We start from the raw sequence: 19354 nt of genomic DNA, 5'->3' as shown, positions 1-19354 counted from the left end.
AAATTTAAACTAGTTTTTTTAAGGCCTATATTTTTCTAACTATATAACAAAAATATGATTACTGATATAGTTTGGATGTGTGTCCCCTCCAAATCTTATGTTGAAATGTGATCTCTGATGTTGGAAGTGGGCCTGGTGGGAGGTGTTTAGATCATAGGGGTGGATCCCTCATGAATGGCTTGGTGCCATCCTTGTGGTAACAAGTGACTTCTCACTCTGGTAGTTCATGTGAGAGCTGGTTGTTTACAAGAGCCTAGCACCTCCCCTATCTTTCCTGTGACATGCTGGCTCCTGGTTTGCCTTCTACCTTGTTCGTAAGTTTCCTGAGGCCTCACTAGGAGTAGAGGCTGGCACCAAGCTTCCTCTATAGCCTGCACAACTATGAGCCATAATAAACCTCTTTTCTTTGTAAATTACCCAGCCTCAGGCTTTTCTTTCTAGCAACACAAGAATGGACTAATACAATTACCTTGTAACTTTATCAACTTATCTCTTGGTAAAGTGAGCAGTGTCTGGAGTTTGGTGTGGCTTGACTAGACTTGGAGTCATTGTGTGAATTCCGCTTATTTTGCCGGATGTGGGGCTGTTTTTTGTTCATAATTGTTTCGCCATGATTTCTCCAGCTTTACAAGCTATTTCTTTAACAGATTAAAAAATTGAAAGAATTACGTTCTATGCTGATGGAACAAGATCCTGATGTGGCTGTTACTGTTCGAAAGCTAGTAATTGTTTCTCTGATGGAGTTATTTAAAGATATTACTCCTTCATATAAAATCCGGCCCCTCACAGAAGCAGAAAAATCTACTAAGGTAATGCTAGGTTGCTAGATACAATTACTATCTAAAATAACTGAACGTTTTGGAGAGATAGACTCTTTTTTTTTTGAGACAGAGTTTTACTCTGTCGCCCAAACTGGAGTGCAGTGGCGTGATCTTGGCTCACTGCAACCTCTGCCTTCCCGGTTCAAGCGATTCTCCTGCCTCAGCCTCCTGAGTAGCTGGGATCACAGGCATGCGCCACCAGGCCCAGCTAATTTTTGTGTTTGTAGTGGAGACGGGGTTTTTCCACGTTGGCCAGGCTGGTCTCAAACTCCTGACCTCAGGTGATCCACCTGCCTCTGCCTCACAAAGTGCTGAGATTACAGGCATGAGCTGCCGCACCCGACCTAAGCGACTGCTGCATTTTTTTTTTAATAGTACTGGGTGTATACTAGACAACCATATTTTATACTAATTTTGGGGTTTTAATATTCTGATTTTAAAAAATGATTGACTTTTTTGGTCTTTTCAGACCCGAAAAGAAACACAGAAGTTAAGAGAATTTGAAGAAGGCCTGGTTAGCCAGTACAAATTTTATTTGGAAAATCTGGAACAAATGGTTAAAGGTATATTAAATGTATCTTAAAAGCATGTAACATACATAGGCTTGATCATGAAGGTGAATTCTGTACAGTGTTCTGTGTTGTGTAGTGAGAGGCAGGTATGATCAGGAACAGAGTCTAGAGTCAGACTTCCAGGGGTCAAAGCCTGGCTCCACCACTTACTACCTATGTGATGGGAAAATTATATAGTCTTTCTGTGTCTGTTTTTGTCTATAAAATGGAAATAATTATAGCACTCACCTTCCAGGATTATTGTAAGAAGTAACTGAGTTTGTAGATGTGAGGTGCTTAAAACAGTGCCTAGCATGTGCTATATACTATATTTTATCAACTATTAGTATTATTGCTGCAGTTTTTAGTAAGTAGTTGTATTTTTGTTGACAATGCTTTTAACAAAATATATTGTTATGAACAGTTGGGATTTATTCTGCTGTTTTCTATTTGGAGGCATGGTAGTCAGGGAAGAACAATAACTAGAGGCCAGGTGTGGTGGGTCACACCTGTAACCCCAGTGTTTTTGAAGACCGAGGCAAGAGGATTGCTCCAAGCCAGGAGTATTGCTCCAAGCCAGGAGTATTGCTCCAAGCCAGGAGTTTGAGACCAGCCTGAGGAATGTAGTGAGACTCCTGTCTCTTAAAAAAAAAAAAAAAAAAAAAAAATTATGCATGATGGCCCCGGCCTATAGAGCTCCAGCTACTGGAGATCTGAGCTGAGAGGATGACTTGAGTCCAGAAGTTTGAGCCTGCAGTGAGCTATGATTATGCTACTGCCCTGTAGTCTGGGCGATAGAGTGAGACCCTGTCTCAAAAGAAATGAATAAGTAAATAGAAGGATAACTAGAAATGGATATTTGCATGCCTTGAAAATGGGTTTATGAGTCAATTATTTGGCATCCCAAATAAACTCTTAAACTCTTTTTCTTCAGAAAAGGAAGGACATAGAAAAAATGGGGGTAGGAATAGGGAAGATAGTTGGTTGCCTAGGCCAGGTGCTTTCATTTGGCCTAATTGGCTCATTTACCCAGCTTATTTAGTAAGGATCACCCATTGCTATCAGCTGGAACAGGACCACTGAATCCTGTTGGCCTAATAAGGGCATAAAGGTAGTGGAGTATAGTGGGGTGGGGGTGGGTAGTATGGATATTGCTTCTATGTTCTGGTGTTCCAGCTGGCACCCTATTAGCATTTGTTTTTCCGGTGAGAGGGCCTGGGAGTTTTTCTTTTGTTTTTGAATTTCTGAACTGTTTGGAAAGCTGAGAGCTTTGTGTAACCATCTCTGTCTGATAGAACTATAACATGAGCCACATATGTCATTTAAAAAAAATGCAGACACACTAAAAAGCAACGACATTAATTTTAACAGAACATTATATATATTCAGATTATCATTTCAACATGTAATCAGTTTTAAAAATTAGTGTCTTACATTCTCAGTTTTTTTTTAGTACTAAGTTCAAATCTGGTTTGTATTTTATAATTAGAGTATATCTTAATTTGGACTAGCTGCATTTCAAATGCTCAATTGCATCCTATATGTGGCAATTAGTAGCCTCCATATTGGACCTTTCCTAAGCTGATCGAGCCATTATGAGGTCTTTCTTTTTTTTTTTTTCTGAGACGGTGTCTTGCTCTGTTGCCAGGCTGGAGTGCGGTGGTGCAATCTCAGCTCACTGCAACCTCTGCCTCCCAGGTTCAAGTGATTCCCTTGCCTCAGCCTCCTGAATAGCTGGGACTACAGGCACGTGCCACCCACCATGCCCGGCTAATTTTTTTATTTTGGATTTTAGTAGTGATGGGGTTTCACCCTGTTGGTCAAGATGGTCTCAATCTCCTGACCTCGTCATCTGTGTGCCTTGGCCTCCCAAAGTGCTGGGATTACAGGTGTGAGTCATCATGCCTGGCGTATGAAGTCTTTTTTTAAGGGGTGTGGATGTGTGTGTGTTTATGTGTGTTAAAATGTACATTGTTTGTAAAAGAAAGCCAGTTAGTTTAACTTTTGACCAATGAGTAAAGTAACTACAGTTATCCTTTGATTAGATTGGAAGCAGAGGAAGCTGAAGAAAAGTAATGTGGTTTCCTTAAAGGCATACAAAGGACTGGCAGAAGTTGCTGTGAAGAGCTTGTGTGAGCTGTTGGTGGCACTACCTCATTTTAACTTTCACAACAACATTATCGTATTGATTGTCCCTCTCATGAATGACGTGTCAAAATTGGTGAGTTGCTGTAAATGGTTATTGCTGTCCTCCTTAGAAAATTATATACCATGTGGGCCGGGTGCGTTGGCTCACGCCTGTAATCCCAGCACTTTGGGAGGCCGAGGCAGGCAGATCACGAGGTCAGGAGATCGAGACCATACCGTCTAACACGGTAAAACCCCGTCTCTACTAAAAATATGAAAAATTAGCAGGGCATGGTGGTGTGTGCCTGTAGTCCCAGCTACTTGGGAGGCTGAGGCAGGAGAATGGTGTGAACCCGGGAGACGGAGCTTGCGGTGAGCTGAGATCGCGCCACCGCACTCCAACCTGGGTGATAGAACGAGACTCCGTCTCAAAAAAAAAAAAAAAGAAAATTACGCACCATGTGATTTTTCTCCCCCTTCAAAATTCTTCTGAGGTTATTTATTGCTAAAATAATATCAATTTATTAAACACTCTCTCCTAAGAAATTTATCTGAACATAAGTTTAGTGGTTCACAACAGGAAGCAGTTTTGTCCCCCAGGGAACATTAGGCAATGTCTGCATACATTTTTGATTGTGATGACTGTGGTGAAGATAGAGTCTTAACTACTGGCATCTAGTGGAGAAAGTCCACGGGGGCTATTAAGCATCCTAGGACAGTCCCCCTACAACAAAGAATTCTGTTACCCAAAACGTCAGTAGTGCTAAGGTTGAAAAACGCTGGTTAAGTGTGACATTTTATTTTTCAGATATCTGAAATGTGTTGTGAAGCTGTAAAGAAACTCTTTAAGCAAGATAAATTAGGCCAAGCTTCTCTTGGTGTAATTAAAGTGATTTCTGGTTTTGTGAAGGGCAGAAATTATGAAGTTAGGCCAGAGGTGAGCCTTTCTTTTTTCACTTTGCATTTTGTTTTTAAATTACAAAGTTGACTTTCAGTTGTTATGAGGAATTTATTCCTTATAAGCGTATGAAGTAAAAAGTATTCAAGCTCTTTAAGTGTTTAACATGTTAACTCCTGAAATGTTTGATACTATTAACAGTTTGGTATTTATCCTTCTAGGTGTTTTTCTATGCAGATATAGTCATATATACTTGCTTATGTTTTAAAATAAAAAATCGGCTTGTACTCTGAAAACTGTTCCAGAACAGTTTTCATTTTCTATATTGTGAACTTACATATAGGGTTATCACATTCTTTCTAATGCCTACCAGAGTATTCCATTGTGTGCCCTAATTGATGAACAGCTGAGTTTTTTCTAGATTTTTGCTGCCACAGTCAGTGTTGAGAACATTTTGGCCTTATTATTTTTTAATATTGTGTGAGTATTCTGTGAATTAAACTTATAAAATGTAGATGCTGGATCTAGCAGTAATCACGTTTACAAACTCAAACTGTTGTTCAAAAACATTTAATCACTGTGTTCCTGCTAGGAGTGTCATTTCTCTCCTACCTGCTCAGAATGTTACTATTTAATCTTTGTTAGTCTGGTAGTTTATATATATATAAACTTTTCACCTACCAGACTGCTTATTATTCGTCAATTTTTCTCTTAAATTGTCTTAATGACTTGTGATGAGTTTTTAGTACATATTCATTTTAATGAATATCTGCTATGTGCCAGGCACTTTTTTTAGGTCCTGGGAATAAAATAGTAACAAAAGAAACAAAACTGTCTGTGGAGCTTGTATTACATAATAGGAATATTAACTCTTTGTTACATAGGTTGCAGATTTTTCTCATTTTTACTCTGCCTTTTACTTCTGTATTGAGCCTTATATATGGAGCTGTATTTTTTGTTATGCACGTAGTCTCCTCAATCCCAATTTACGGAGTCTCTCCAAGATTTTTAATTTTAATTTTTATATTTAAATATTTAAGTCATTTGACATCTTTATATGTGTGGTATGAGTACAGATTTAATATCTGTGTTTAATGTATGTAATGAATATATATTTTATAGTTTAATGTATATTAAATATATTATGTATGTATTTGAAATAATTTGACAGCCAGTTATTTCATTATCATTTTTTTCTGCTGATATAAAATGCTGCTTAATTATTGTGTTATAGCTATAGTATATTTGGGTATCTGGTACAGTAATACTAATCAGAAAGGGTATGATTGATAAAAGACATGACTATTCTTTTTTCTCCAAAATATTCTTATTTATTTCAGTATATTACTCCAGGCAATTTAAAATCCGTTTTTCACTTCCTTCCCTCAAAATAGTCCACACAGAGAATCTGATTAGAATTGATTCAATGTATTGATTAGTTTGGATGAATTAAAATATTTACGGAATTGATTTTTTTCTGTTCAAGAATATTGTATCTTGCCATTTATTTAAGACTTTTATGTTCTTAAGTGAAATTTTATAGTTTTCTTCATTGGGGTCTTAGATATTTTAATTTGTTTTTAGTAATACAGTTTTGGGTGTTAAGCTGTTCTACCGTTTTATTTCTGGATTTCACAGTTTTCCTTTGGCATCAGATCCCTTTTTATTTTCTTAAAACTGATTTCAGTTGAATTGCTAAAATTATAAACATTGAATGAAAGTAACATAACGTATTTAGCATCTTTACTCAGAACTGTAGAGCAATCAGATAAGGCTTGAACATGAAACTCAGCCATGGGAAAACTCTTTAACTTTTGTGATGCTAGAATAAAAAACACATCCTTTGATTTGGAGTTATTTTTCCTTGGTAGGTGATATTTTGAGCATATACAGTACCTACATAATATTCAGAGTTGATCTTTCTGATACCTAGAATGACTTTAGGTTCACTCTTTATGCCTTTAGTTATTCCTTGTTTCGTTCTGTGCTTTTAGCCCTCTAGTCTCAAATACTCAGCTTTCTTCCAGATGTGCATATTGGAACATCAAAATAATACAAACCTGTATTTCTCAAGGTTTTTTCCAGGAATGCTTCTGTGCCTGCAGGAGGTCGGTAGGGTGATTTCATCCAGAGAAAGTGTAGCATTTTAAACCCCTTTTGTTCTTAGTGTTTGAGTATGAGAAGTTTGCTGTATCACACAAAACACCAGTTTCTAAATTAGTTTCTGAATTTTTGAGTGGCATAAAGCAATAATTTTTATTTTTGTCCCCTAACCAGCATCAGCTGGGAATTAGAATGCAAATTCTGGGGCTCAACTCAGACTTACTGATTCAGAAACTCTGGGGATAGGGCCCAGCAATTTGTGTATCATCTTCTCCCATAGTGGTCCAAACCTTTTTCTGGCCTATTTTCTCTTTGTCATCCTATTGGCATGTGTTCTCTCTTCCTCATACTCATTAAACTGCAAAGAAAGTTTTGTATATTTAGCTAGTATTTGCTAGTGTCCTTTTTGTATATTTGCTCCTGTCCTTTCATAGACACAAGTTATTGAATATAGCATACAGATAAAAGAACTTGGTGTAAAATATTATAAAAGATGCTTGAAGGTTTTTTTTCTTGAATGAGGGAAATAACACTATTAAGTACTTTTCTATGTAAAGTTTTTGAGGGCAATATAAATATTAAACTGTATATTTGTGTTTTTTTTCAATATTAGATGTTAAAAACATTTTTATGCCTAAGAATCAAGGAAGTAGAAGTGAAAAAAGATACAGAAGACATTAATAAACCAAAAAAATTTATGACTTTCAAAGAAAAGAGAAAATCTCTATCAAGAATGCAGAGAAAGGTTTGACTTGTTTCCCCTTTTGTTTCATTTAAATTTTTCTGTTTATTTGATCTTAAACTTATAGTCACAGGTAAAAATCAGTTAAATCATAAATATACAAGTTTTGAAATACATCATTTAGAGAATTTTATCTTTCCCAGTTACTGCAAAAAAATGTTTTCTTAAATCAATTTTAACTGATAATGATTGGCAAGGAGAGCAATAGATGAAAAGATTTTTGCCATGCTGGCTTTTATCCTTTGGCCTTTTAGATCAATTTAGAGTTGTGATACACAGATTCCTTACTTAACAGAAAAGATGCATTCACATGAAGTTGGCAGCAAAGTGAGTTTCTGTTAATTGAATCTTGTTTCTTTATTGGTTTGTATTTTAAACTTGGGTTGAAATTTTAGCCCCTTGTTTATTTACTGAAAGTTTGGAAACTTTTTTTTGTTGTTGTTGTTGTGGAGAAATGGGGCTAATAATAGTACCTACCTTGCAGGGTAATTGTGCAGTTTAAATGAGATGGTGCTTATAAAACACTTGGCAGGCTTTATAAACATTAGTTTTTACTACCACCACCATCATCACTATTACTGTTATCACAGCTCAGAACATTTCTAAACAGTTTATTAGAGTGATCAAGTTGCTTTTAAAAACAAAAGTAATCTCGGGATATTCATGTTTGAATGGGTCTGTTTGAAAACATGATGGAAGTATCAAAATAGACTTAATAATTGTGAACAAAAGAAGATAAATATTTTAACTATTTATGTCATACTATCCTAATGCAGGTTGGATAGCTCTGTTAGGAAGAGCATGTTTATAGATGTGGTGGGGAAACAAAGACCAGTAAGAACATGGCAGCTCTTTAACAACTTCTCATGAGAGAAGGAAACAATTTCTCAGTTCCCTGTGCCTCAGGCAGCTTAGAAATTATCATTTACTGCTCTTACAGCATTAGGAAGTAGAAAAAAAAGGATATTTTATTGAATTTCTTTATAGTATCTGGTTTGATGCATTGTATGTAAATATGTTAGGGAAGTATTGTTGGTGACTGGCTTCCAAGTTATAGGTGATTTAACTATTTTGGGCTCAACATGTTCTTTCCTTTTGTTCGAAGAACTTTAATTATAGAAAATGATAGCATATCCCAGATATCTACTATTTAGAGTGAGCAAATATTAATAGATTTACTTTAGTTTTTTTCCTGGAAAAGAGAGAAACCGTACGTGAGAGAGTAGGAATTTCTTTTCTGTCTCCAATTTCATTCTTCTGCTTTCCTCCCAGGAGACACCATCTTTAATTTGGTTTGTATATACTTCCCGTCCATGTTTCTCTACTTTTGTTTATATTTGCATTCATAGACAATATGTGGTATTACTGTATGTGTTTTATGACATTTACGTATTCTGCCGCTGCTTTTTTCACTCTGTGGTATATACTCTTAGTTTTTTTTTTTTCAATCTATTTTCAGTGGAAGAAAGCAGAAGAGAAACTAGAGCGAGAGCTTCGAGAGGCAGAAGCTTCAGAGAGTGCTGAGAAAAAACTTAAACTGGTAGGCAGTTTCATATTCTGTTATGCTTTTAAAATGCATTAAATTGTTTAAACTAGAAATTGTTTCAGCTTGTAGCTGTGTAATTTTGGTTTCTTTCATGAGGCTTAGATGTGTGACTTTTGTGGTGTGTGGGAAACTATGATGTGATCAGTGCTAGTTTTATGAAATCACAGGATGTATGTCTTCGTTCTGTATTGATCTTTGAAACAATAAAAATTTCAAAGATTGCATTGTGGGGAGGCATGGGTAGGGAAAAAGAAGTTTAACCTGTTGAAGTCATAGTTATGCTCACTCAGTAGAAACCATACCAGGTTATCCTAAAGTCATTTTGTCTGTCTCCTCTGCCAGCACACAGAGACTCTGAATATTGTGTTTGTAACCTACTTCAGAATATTGAAGAAGGCCCAGAGGTCACCTCTCCTGCCAGCAGTTCTAGAAGGTCTTGCCAAGTAAGGGCTGTGTAGGTTAAAATCTTTTAGATTCTTTCTAAACAGGAAAGACCAAAGAATTTTAGAGGGTTCCCTAATGATGGCCCGTTATCCTCAGTTCTCATTCCTTTCTGTTTGTCACCAGCCTTTCCTTGAAGCTATTCATAACAGTGGGCTTTTTTGATTTTCTCATCTCAAACCTTTTATTTTTAAAATCTCCTTTACCAACTCCTCCTTTCTACCTACTAAATTCGAGGTGTTCGTAAGGTTAAATCTCTCAGTTCTTGACTCTTTCTGCACTGTGTAGTCAATTGCCTATCGTCATAGTTTGAGTGGATCATGTAGATGACTCTTAAGTCTATTTTAACCCGGCTGTGCATCATTTCTCTAGTTCTGTGTAATCTGTTTCTGCTAAGATAGATCTTTTTGTGTATTCACTCAACACTAATGGCCTTGTCAGGATGTGAGCTAGAGTAAGGGTTGTGGTTGTCATGATAGCGTTCCACAATTTTTTGAGGTGGTATCCTGTAGAACCTTGCTATTCGGTAAAAATATGATGTGAACTTACATATATAATTTAAAATTTTCTATTAGCCACATTAAAAAGGTAAAAAACACATGAAATTAATTTTTATATATTTTATTGGATTTATCTAAAGTATTTTAACACAATATTAAACATTAATGGGATGTTTGGTGTTTTTTCATCACATGTTTTCGAACACATATTTTATGCTTGTGTCTTAATTTGGACTAGCTACATTTTAAGTGCCTAATAGCCACATGTGGCTAGTGGCTACCATTGTTGGGCAGCACAGCTTTAGGAATAGAGTTGGAAATAGGACTGATGGCTAGAAGATATAGAAAAGGCAAGTTCTGTTCATCATAAGAAATAACTTTCTAATAACTGGAGCTATTTGGCAATGCTATGCATTTTCTTATATGGTGATATGGTCCTTGTGGTTGAAAATCTTCAAAAAGGCTAATCAGAGAAGGGATTATTCCTACATTGTGTAGGACCTGATGTTTTTGTTTTTAAATAGAGACAAGCTCTCACCATATTGCCCAGGCTGATCTTGAACTCCTGAGTGAGTCATCCTCCAGCCTTGGCCTCACAGAGTGCTAGGATTATAGGTGTGAGCCACCATGCTCGACCCAGCTATTTGTTTTTTAATGACTAATTCCTTTATTTAAAAAAGTTTAAAAAATAATATATGCTTATTTAAAACATTTAAAATTTAAAAATGCAAAAGAATATACAATTTAAAATTGCAAGCTCCCCCCCATATATGTATGTAGTCTGTCTGCATGCCATCTGCCATCATTTTTTTTTTTTTTTTGGAGATAGTGTCTTGCTCTGTTGCCCAGGCTGGAGTTCAATGATGTAATCTGAGCTGACTACAGCCTCCACATCCCAGGTTCAAGCAATCACTTGCCTCAGCCTCCCGAGTAGCTGAGACTATAGGCATGTGCCATCACACCTGGCTAATTTCTGTAGTTTTAGTAAAGATGGGGTTTCCTCAGGTTGGCCTGGCTGGTCTTGAACTCCTGACCTCAGGTGATCCATCTGCCTTGGCCTCCCAAAGTCCTGGGATTACAGGCATGAGCCATCACACCCCGCCTGCCTGCCATCTTTCATGCAAATGGAATCATGCTATGTTTAGTGTCCTGTAACTTGCTTTTTTTTTGGTTTTGTAAACAGTTACTTTTGGTACCTCTCCCTTATCACATATATATCACTTAATTTTAAAAAAATTTATAATACTAGGCCGAGGTGGGTGGATCACAAGGTCAGGAGATCGAGACCATCCTGGCTAACACTGTGAAACCCTATCTCTACTAAAAAAATACAAAAAATTAGCTGGGCGTGGTGGTGGGCGCCTGTAGTCCCAGCTACTTGGGAGGCTGAGGCAGGAGAATGGCGTGAACCCAGGAGGCAGAGCTTACAGTGAGCCGAGATGGCGCCACTGCACTCTAGCCTGGGCGACAGAGCAATAATCCATCTCAAAAAAAAAAAAAAAAAATTTATAATACTCCATTTTATAGATATATTGTACTTTATTTGGTCAGTCCCCTATTTGCACTGGAAATACTTGCGCACGTGTGTGTGTGTGTGTATGTGTATATCTTCATGCACATGTGTGCATGTATTGCCAGATCAGAGGGTATGCTCATTTTAAATTTTGATAAATAATTGCCAAATTGCTTCTCCAAAAAGTTGTACCAATACGCATGGAATATATCACTCATAAGGTCTTTTATTCTTCTAAGATTTACATAGATCAAAGACTCCTCACTAATATTGAAGAGATATCCTGACTTTAACCTACTTCAGTGTCTAATATAGTATATGGAGTAACTCTCAAATTTAGCAGCTCATATGATTCCTTTTTACCCTCTTGTGTGGTCTCAGTTATTTCTACAAATAGAGACCTGGGACAGTGAAGTGAGTTACCCAGGATCATGCAGGTAATTAAGGATCCAGTATTCTTTCCATTTTATCCTTAAAGCTGTCATAAGGTCCATATTCTTGTAAGCAGCAGAATCTTTCCTCGTTTCTCTTCCCACCACCTGTTGTCTTAGAGCTGATCCTGCTGGATACCTAGTAAACCTTTCCTCAGGAAATTGTTTGCTTCTGGTAATTTCTTTCTCAGTGCAGAAGAATTTTTGAAATATTTTTGGTTTGTTCAATGCCTTATATGTTTCTACTGAGTTTAGTGTTCAGTGGTGCATGAATTGTTGACTAGGCCAATCTGAATTAATGAAAAGTATCAATAATTGCCGTCTCTTTCATAGCTAACATTTTGAAATAAAGAATATTAAAAATACAGTTTTAGAGTCAAGCTTAATTTCTACCAGCTTTATTTCTGCTTTTAGTTCATTAAGTTTTGTTTGATTCCAGGTTTGCTCACCTTATAAATGTGGAATTTTTTGATGATCTGTTAGTAGTTCTTCATACTCTCATCGAGTCTGGTGTAAGTAGTAATAAATTACTTTTTAAAAGATATAAATGGTAATTACTATTTTAAAAATTTGTCAGGTTTATTGAGATCTATTTTGTATACAGTAAAACTCACCCCTTTTAGATGTCCAGTTGATGAATTTTGACAAAGGCCTATGATCATATGATTACCACTATAATCAAGATGTAGAACGTTTTCAAACATTGGAGTTTTAAACAGGAGGGTAGCCTGACCTGTTTTCTTTGTTTTTTAATTGATGCGTAATAGATGTACATGGTTTCAGGGTGTATGTGATCATTAAATATATTTGTATAATATAGTTTGTAAAGATTTTACTTGGGATATCAGTCACCTTAAATATGTGTCTTTATGTGACAACCATTCAAATTCTTCCCTCCTAGCTATTTTGAAATAGATAATAGATTATTGTAAACTATAGTCAGTCACCCTGTCAATCTGCCTCATACTAGGTTATCTTAAAGCTAACCTTTGCAGGTCTTTTTCTTCTTTTTTGAGATAGGGTCTCACTCAGTTGCCCAGGCTGGAGTGCAGTGGTACAACCACAACTCACTGCAGCCTCGACCTCCCGGGGCTCAGGCGATCCTCCCACTTCAACCTCTTGAGTAGCTGGGACTACAGGTGTGTGGCACCATACCTGGCTGATTTTTCTGTTTTTTGTAGAGATGGGTTTTTGCCATGTTGCTCAAGCTGGTCTGGAACTCCTGGGCTCAAATGATCTGCTTGCCTCAGCCTCCCAAATTGCTGGGATTACAGTCATGAGTCATTGCTCCTGGCCTTAAAGGCCTTTTTAAAAGATATAAATGGTAATTATCATTCTTAATATTCCATCCCCCCTCCCCCCCCCCCGCCTTTTTTTTTTAAGGACCTAAGCTATCAAGAAAGTCTTCACTGTGTCCAGACTGCTTTTCATATTCTTTCTGGACAAGGTAAGATATTTTCTTAATCTCAAGTTTTGTTTGCCTTACCTTTGAATGCTACAACATACCTAATTGGTGTTTGTTGTCATTTCAAAGGTGATGTTCTGAATATTGATCCAATGAAATTCTACACACACCTCTACAAAACATTATTCAAATTACATGCAGGTATGTATGTTTAGATAATGTTTCTTTTATGTGTATTTATGTTTTAAGAATATGTTATGACCAGTCATTGTAGACAAATGAGAAATAGGAACAGGTACATAAAATGCTGACTTGCCAGTGCCATGCATCTGTATTTAATCTTATGTAAGACTTGGAGAAAGAGCTTCTGGAATTGACTGGAGATGCAGTAAGTATAGCCCGCTGTATCTCCTTAGCAATATAGCACTACCTCATTGATTAGAGAAATGGTTTGGGACAGGTACAAAAGTTTATCTTGGGTTTATCTGAAGTTCAGTCCAGTTGCATAATGAAAAAGTAATGAGAACAGCTCTGAAAGATATGTCTGCTGTTTTAGGTGCTACCAATGAAGGTGTTGAGATTGTACTCCAGTGCCTTGATGTCATGCTAACTAAGCGCAGAAAGCAAGTTTCTCAGCAGCGAGCTCTTGCCTTCATCAAACGCCTTTGTACCCTTGCTCTTCATGTTCTTCCAAATTCAAGTATTGGCATTTTAGCAACTACCAGAATATTAATGCATGTAAGTAGTGACACAAATGAACAGAGCTAAGTTCTTTTTTTTTTTTTTTTTGGAGACTGAGTCTCGCTCTGTCGCCCAGGCTGGAGTGCAGTGGCGCGATCTCGGCTCACTGCAAGCTCCGCCCCCCGGGTTCACGCCATTCTCCTGCCTCAGCCTCCCGAGTAGCTGGGACTACAGGCGCCGCCACCTCGCCCAGCTAGTTTTTTGTATTTTTTAGTAGAGACGGGGTTTCACCGTGTTAGTTAGCCAGGATGGTCTCGATCTCCTGACCTCGTGATCCGCCCGTCTCGGCCTCCCAAAGTGCTGGGATTACAGGCTTGCGCCACTGCGCCCGGCCTAAGTTCTTATAATGCAGTGATTTTTTTTTTGTTTGATGCATGTCTTTCCCCCTTTTTATATTATTTCAATTACAGAAGTAATTCACACTTGTAACAAAATCAGGTGACAAAAGAATTATATGAAATTGAAAAAAAGCATTTTGTACCTATTGACACTTCTCAGAGTGTCATTAGCTGGGTGTCCAGTTATCATTTGGTGGGTATTTTTCCAGCAGTCTTTTAAAGTTCATATATAAACACATAAATATAGAAACAACACAACTTTGTATTTTAATGGAAAGAGGATTATGCTATATATTCTACCACTTTTTTAACCTTAGCATTTTAATCATGGTAAACACATAATGTCACTACTCTTATCTCTTTAATGTCTATGTAAGGTTTATTTAGTTCTTTGCTTAACAAACACATAGTTCTGACTATGTGCCTTCCACTGTTATGCCTTACAAAAATTTAATTTTCATAACTCTGAGGTAGCTACTATTCTTCTTCCTGTTTTACATGTGGGAAAACTGAGGTCCGGAGAGGTTAAGTGTCTTGTCTTGAGTAGCATTGCCAGTCAGTGGTAGAAGTGATATTCAAATGCAGGCAGTCTGGTTTTTCTGTTTCTCTTGATATAGGTTATTTCTTTTTTTGCTATTACAAATGATGCTATAGTGAATATCTTTTTGTATTTATCTGATGTAATTATTTCTATCAGATTTCTAAAAGTGGGATTGCAAGGTGAAAAGAATATTGTTTTCTTTTGCAAGATAACATTTTAAAGACAAAGATAACATTTTTTTTGCAACTTTTGTTCTTACGATATAAACTTAAAATTGTTTTTTATTAAAACTAAGTGTAAAGACTTTATGCTAAAGCTCTTATACAACCATAAATTTAAATGCAAATACAACTACAAACCAGTAACACCTTTTACATTAACAATGTTAATTTAACCAATTCTTTTTATGTGACATTTTTGCAGACTTTCCCCAAAACAGATCTACTGCTTGACAGTGAATCTCAGGGAAGTGGAGTTTTCCTCCCTGAACTGGATGAGCCTGAGTACTGCAATGCTCAGAACACTGCTCTGTGGGAACTACACGCTCTGCGGGTAAGAGTGGCCCTGGTTTTTTTCTTTTTGGGGATATGTGTGAACAATTGTTTTCCAGTTTTTCTTCAAATAGTTGTTATTGCCAGAGTACTTAATTATATTTTGTTCTGGGGCTGCTTTTTTTTAGAATTCCTGTGTTAGTATGCTACATTTTACTTTGCTCTCACTATTTTTTAAGCTGTTGAGGTACATTTTCTAAGGAAGCAGAAAACTGTCAGTTCTGTAGGGTGAGGTTGTGGAAGATTTACTGAAATCTTTCCCTTTATTGAAATCTTTCCCTAACACTCTTCAGAGGATTTGATAGCAGGTGCATTTCTGTTGAGTCCTATCCTAGGAGACTTTAGTAAGCCCTGTTTCAAGATGGTTTCACCTATACAGTGATCCTACAGTATGGACAACATTAGAGTGAGACTTGTAGAAAATAGAAGTGGCAGGTAACCTGTTGTAAATTAACTTTTTTCACTCGGAAAGAGGAATTGCTTTTTGATTTTTCTATTTATATTGTAAAAGCAAAACTACTTCACTGGTAACTTGATTTGTGTTTTAATCCTATGAGCAAAGATAATATTTCTGTGGCTATGTGCTTCTAATGAATTACATATACTGTACATAGGTGATGAAAAAAAATTTGGTGTAATTTTATTAAAGAAAATCTTTGCTGTGGCTAGTGTTTTTTTGTAAAGGATTGACCTGTGCAAAATGTGATTGTCCTGTTTCCCCTTCAGAGGCATTATCATCCCATAGTGCAGAGATTTGCAGCCCACCTGATCGCTGGAGCACCTTCTGAAGGCTCTGGAGCACTCAAGCCAGAGTTAAGTCGAAGGTAATATTTAGCATTGCCTTATTCTAAAACTACAAAATTCAGCTGATAGCCACTTACTATGAGAAGTCTGTTTTATAAAGTAATATATTACAAAATGTAAAGTGCCAGTTGGGTATCTGGATTGGTCTTGCTTCATATTCCTGAATTGTTCTGGAAGAAAACATGCTATGATTTTGTTAATCACTTAAAACAATTTTTTTCTTCTTCTGTCATTCAACTTGAAAAACATTTTTTTAATCATGAAAAGTTTCACACATACAGGATAGCAGAATGGCATAGTGAATGTTCATATGCCCCTCATCACTCAGGTTCAACAATGAATAATCTATGGCTATAGGTGCTTCATGTGAAGATAAAACACAAGTCAACCAAATTAAGTTTCCTTGCTTTCTTGCTCTCTTTTTTTTTTGAATGGTCCTGTTAGAGCAAGAAGAGGAGAAAAAAAAATGAGGAGAGGGAAGAAAAGAGGTGCTTTGGAACACTGCCATCCAGAAGGGCAGCTGTTTCTTTTTTTGGCCCTTGCAGACTACCTTCTGACCTGTAAGCAGCTTGGATGGGTACTTACAGCACCCACCTCACACCCAGATGAGGAAAAGGTCCTCCTAAAAGAATCTTCTTTTCCCTGAACTGTTGACTTAGAAAATTTTCACAAGTACAGAAAGGTGAAAAATAATAGTTACTTTTTTTTTTTTTTGAGACGCAGTCTGGCTCTGTCACCCAGGCTGGAGTGCAATGGCGCGATCTTGGCTCACTGCAACCTCCGCCTCCCGGGTTCAAGTGATTCTCCTGCCTCAGCTTCCCGAGTAGCTGGGATTACAGGCACCCGCCACCATGCCCGGCTAATTTTTGTAATTTTTGTAGAGATGGGATTTCACCGTGCTGGCCAGGCTGGTCTCGAACTCCTGACCTCAGGTAATCTGCCCGCCTTGGCCTCCTATAGCGCTGGGATTACAGACATGAGCTACTGCGCCCAGCCAGTAATTACCTTTTTTTACATACAGACAGGAAATACTTCAGTTATACAGAGAAAGAGAGAAAATGGTATAAAAAATCCCTCAGTCCATTTATGGTGCCATAAAAAATGCCTAAGACTGGGTAATTTATAAACAACAGAGGGCCAGGCTCAGTGGCTCACACCTGTAATCCCAGCACTTTGGGAGGCCGAGGTGGGTGGATCACCTGAGGTCAGGAGTTTAGGACTAGCCTGGCCAACATGGTGAAACCCCATCTCTACTAAAAATACAAAAATTAGCCACGTGTGGTGGTGGGTTCCTGTAGTCCTAGCTACTTAGGAAGCTGAGGCAGGAGAATCGCTTGAACCTGGGAGGCGGAGGTTGTAGTGAGTCAAGATCTCGCCATTGCACTCCAGCCTGGCTGACAAGAGCGAAACTCTTGTCTGAAAAAAAAGAATAGAAATTTATTTTCTCACAATTTTGGAGGCTGGAAGTTGAAGATCAGGGTGCTGGTAGGTTTGGTTGACTGACGAGGGCGCCTCTCTGCTTCTGAGGTGGCATCTTGTTGCTGCATCTTCTGGAAGGGAGGAACCCCACACCCTCACATGGCAGACGGGACAGAAGGGGAGCAGGGCCACAGCTTAAGTTCATGAAGCCTCTTCTATAAAGACTTTAACCCATTTATGCCAGAGGTGGCAAATTTTTTTGTGTGTGAAAAATCAGACCTTGGTGATGACCTTGAGCAGTAGGATATAAATAACTCCTACAAGCTTAGGACAGTAGTAGGCATAAATGGGTTAATCCCATTCATGGCTTAATCACCTTTTAAAGCTTTCACCTCTTAATACCATCACACTGTTAAGTTTCCATGTCTGAATTTTGGAGGGGACACATTCAAACTATAGCACCTTACAGTGTACTTATGACCCAGAATTAATATTTTGCTGTAGGTTTTTTCCTTTTGCAAGCCCATTGGTTTCTATAATTCAGAGATCACAGATTGGTGACCTTTGGGCCAGGCTGATTTTTCTGGCTTCAAGAGTTTGAAAATAATTGAATTAGTTGCTGTCTTTTAAATATTGAAAGAATTCATCTGAAATTCACATTTTCTGCTTTTCTTGAAATACTGGGAGGTTTGGTGACATTGGCTTGTATTTTACGTGACAGTAGTCAGTCATTTGCTGCCTCCTCTACATGAGGCAAGAGCTCTGCAGTTTTCCATGAACCTTTCCTTCTGAGTAGGGTGGAGATAACTTTTGTCCTTATTAAATAAAATGGCCATTTACTTTTTCTTCCCTCACACTTCTCACCTGTCCCCAGTCTTCACCCCAACAGCCTTGTATTTTAAAAGAGGAAAAAAGGAGAAAACAATTCTTTGTCACTCTTCATAATGATCATTTTATGACATGTTTTCCTTTGTGGAGAAGCATGAGGAATGGGCTTATCGCAAAAGCTTAAGAAAGGAGACTCATAGTGGGCTTCTGGAGAATGGGTATTGGGATGTGAGCCTAATTGCTACTCTCGTAGGCCCTTGCCTATCTGTTTTGGAGAGTGTGAACTAATTCCAAATCATTAAGGATTCATTTACATGCCATGGGTATAGACATGTATTCTGTCCTGAATGACCTTTCCTTGTTTTTTATCCAGGCCAGTAGCAAAGAGTTGAGCTGTGTTCTAAGTCTGTGGAGAATGACTCCATGCTTCAGTCCTCTGGCTTCCATGACTAAGATAGACTCAGTTGCATTATCAGTGGGTTGGGATTTGATCACACTGAACTGAAGTTCTTCAGCTTAGCTTTCTCTCTCGAGTCTATGCCTGTATTGCTAAATGTATAACCATACCTCTCTGAGGTGGATTTAGTTGGATAATGTTGATGTTACGTGGGAATTTAGAATTTGTTAAGTGACTGGGTTGGTTGGTTAGTTTCAAAAGCAGGACTATCTTATACCTTAATATATGGGTTAAGAATGAATCATTCTCTGAGTATAATCTAATTATTATTTTTGAGTTACACAGATGTGATGGTACATTTGTGTTTGTGATTTAGATCTGCTGCTGAACTTTTTGAGGCGTATAGCATGGCAGAAATGACATTCAATCCTCCTGTTGAATCTTCAAACCCCAAAATAAAGGTATGGGATATTTTTCATTTTTTTAAAAGAAGAGATAGAAACCAATGTATCTCAATAACTCTAACTCCAGTTTGCTTAATTATTTTATAGGCAGTTTTTTTTTTTTAATGTTTAGGAGTTCATCATAGGATGGATATATGAGGTTGAAATTCTACAGAGATGGTCATGAAACTGTTTCATTCAATATGGGATATGT

General features: G+C 37.4%; 1 protein-coding gene across 4 annotated transcripts in view; it reads left to right on the top strand.

The window, feature by feature from the left end:
* Nucleotides 1-19354, top strand: part of NOC3L (NOC3 like DNA replication regulator) — a 37821-nt gene that overhangs the window by 9232 nt on the left and 9235 nt on the right. For all 4 annotated transcript variants that reach the window (XR_012094023.1, XR_012094022.1, XM_007963612.3 and 1 more), the window contains exons 7-20: nt 648-809; nt 1291-1384; nt 3418-3593; nt 4308-4436; nt 7114-7245; nt 8702-8782; nt 9131-9231; nt 12113-12185; nt 13057-13120; nt 13208-13279; nt 13635-13816; nt 15122-15250; nt 15976-16073; nt 19074-19158. Coding sequence is in view for 2 of the 4 variants with exons in the window: in XM_007963612.3 (XP_007961803.3) it covers nt 648-809; nt 1291-1384; nt 3418-3593; nt 4308-4436; nt 7114-7245; nt 8702-8782; nt 9131-9231; nt 12113-12185; nt 13057-13120; nt 13208-13279; nt 13635-13816; nt 15122-15250; nt 15976-16073; nt 19074-19158 (1578 nt within the window). In the remaining 2 variants the exon portion in view is untranslated. The remainder of the gene's footprint in view (nt 1-647; nt 810-1290; nt 1385-3417; nt 3594-4307; nt 4437-7113; nt 7246-8701; nt 8783-9130; nt 9232-12112; nt 12186-13056; nt 13121-13207; nt 13280-13634; nt 13817-15121; nt 15251-15975; nt 16074-19073; nt 19159-19354) is intronic.

The sequence above is a fragment of the Chlorocebus sabaeus genome, chromosome 9 (genome assembly GCF_047675955.1).
Source record: "Chlorocebus sabaeus isolate Y175 chromosome 9, mChlSab1.0.hap1, whole genome shotgun sequence".
In the NCBI taxonomy this organism is placed as follows: domain Eukaryota; kingdom Metazoa; phylum Chordata; class Mammalia; order Primates; family Cercopithecidae; genus Chlorocebus; species Chlorocebus sabaeus.
This window is presented reverse-complemented; position numbering and strand designations above follow the sequence as displayed.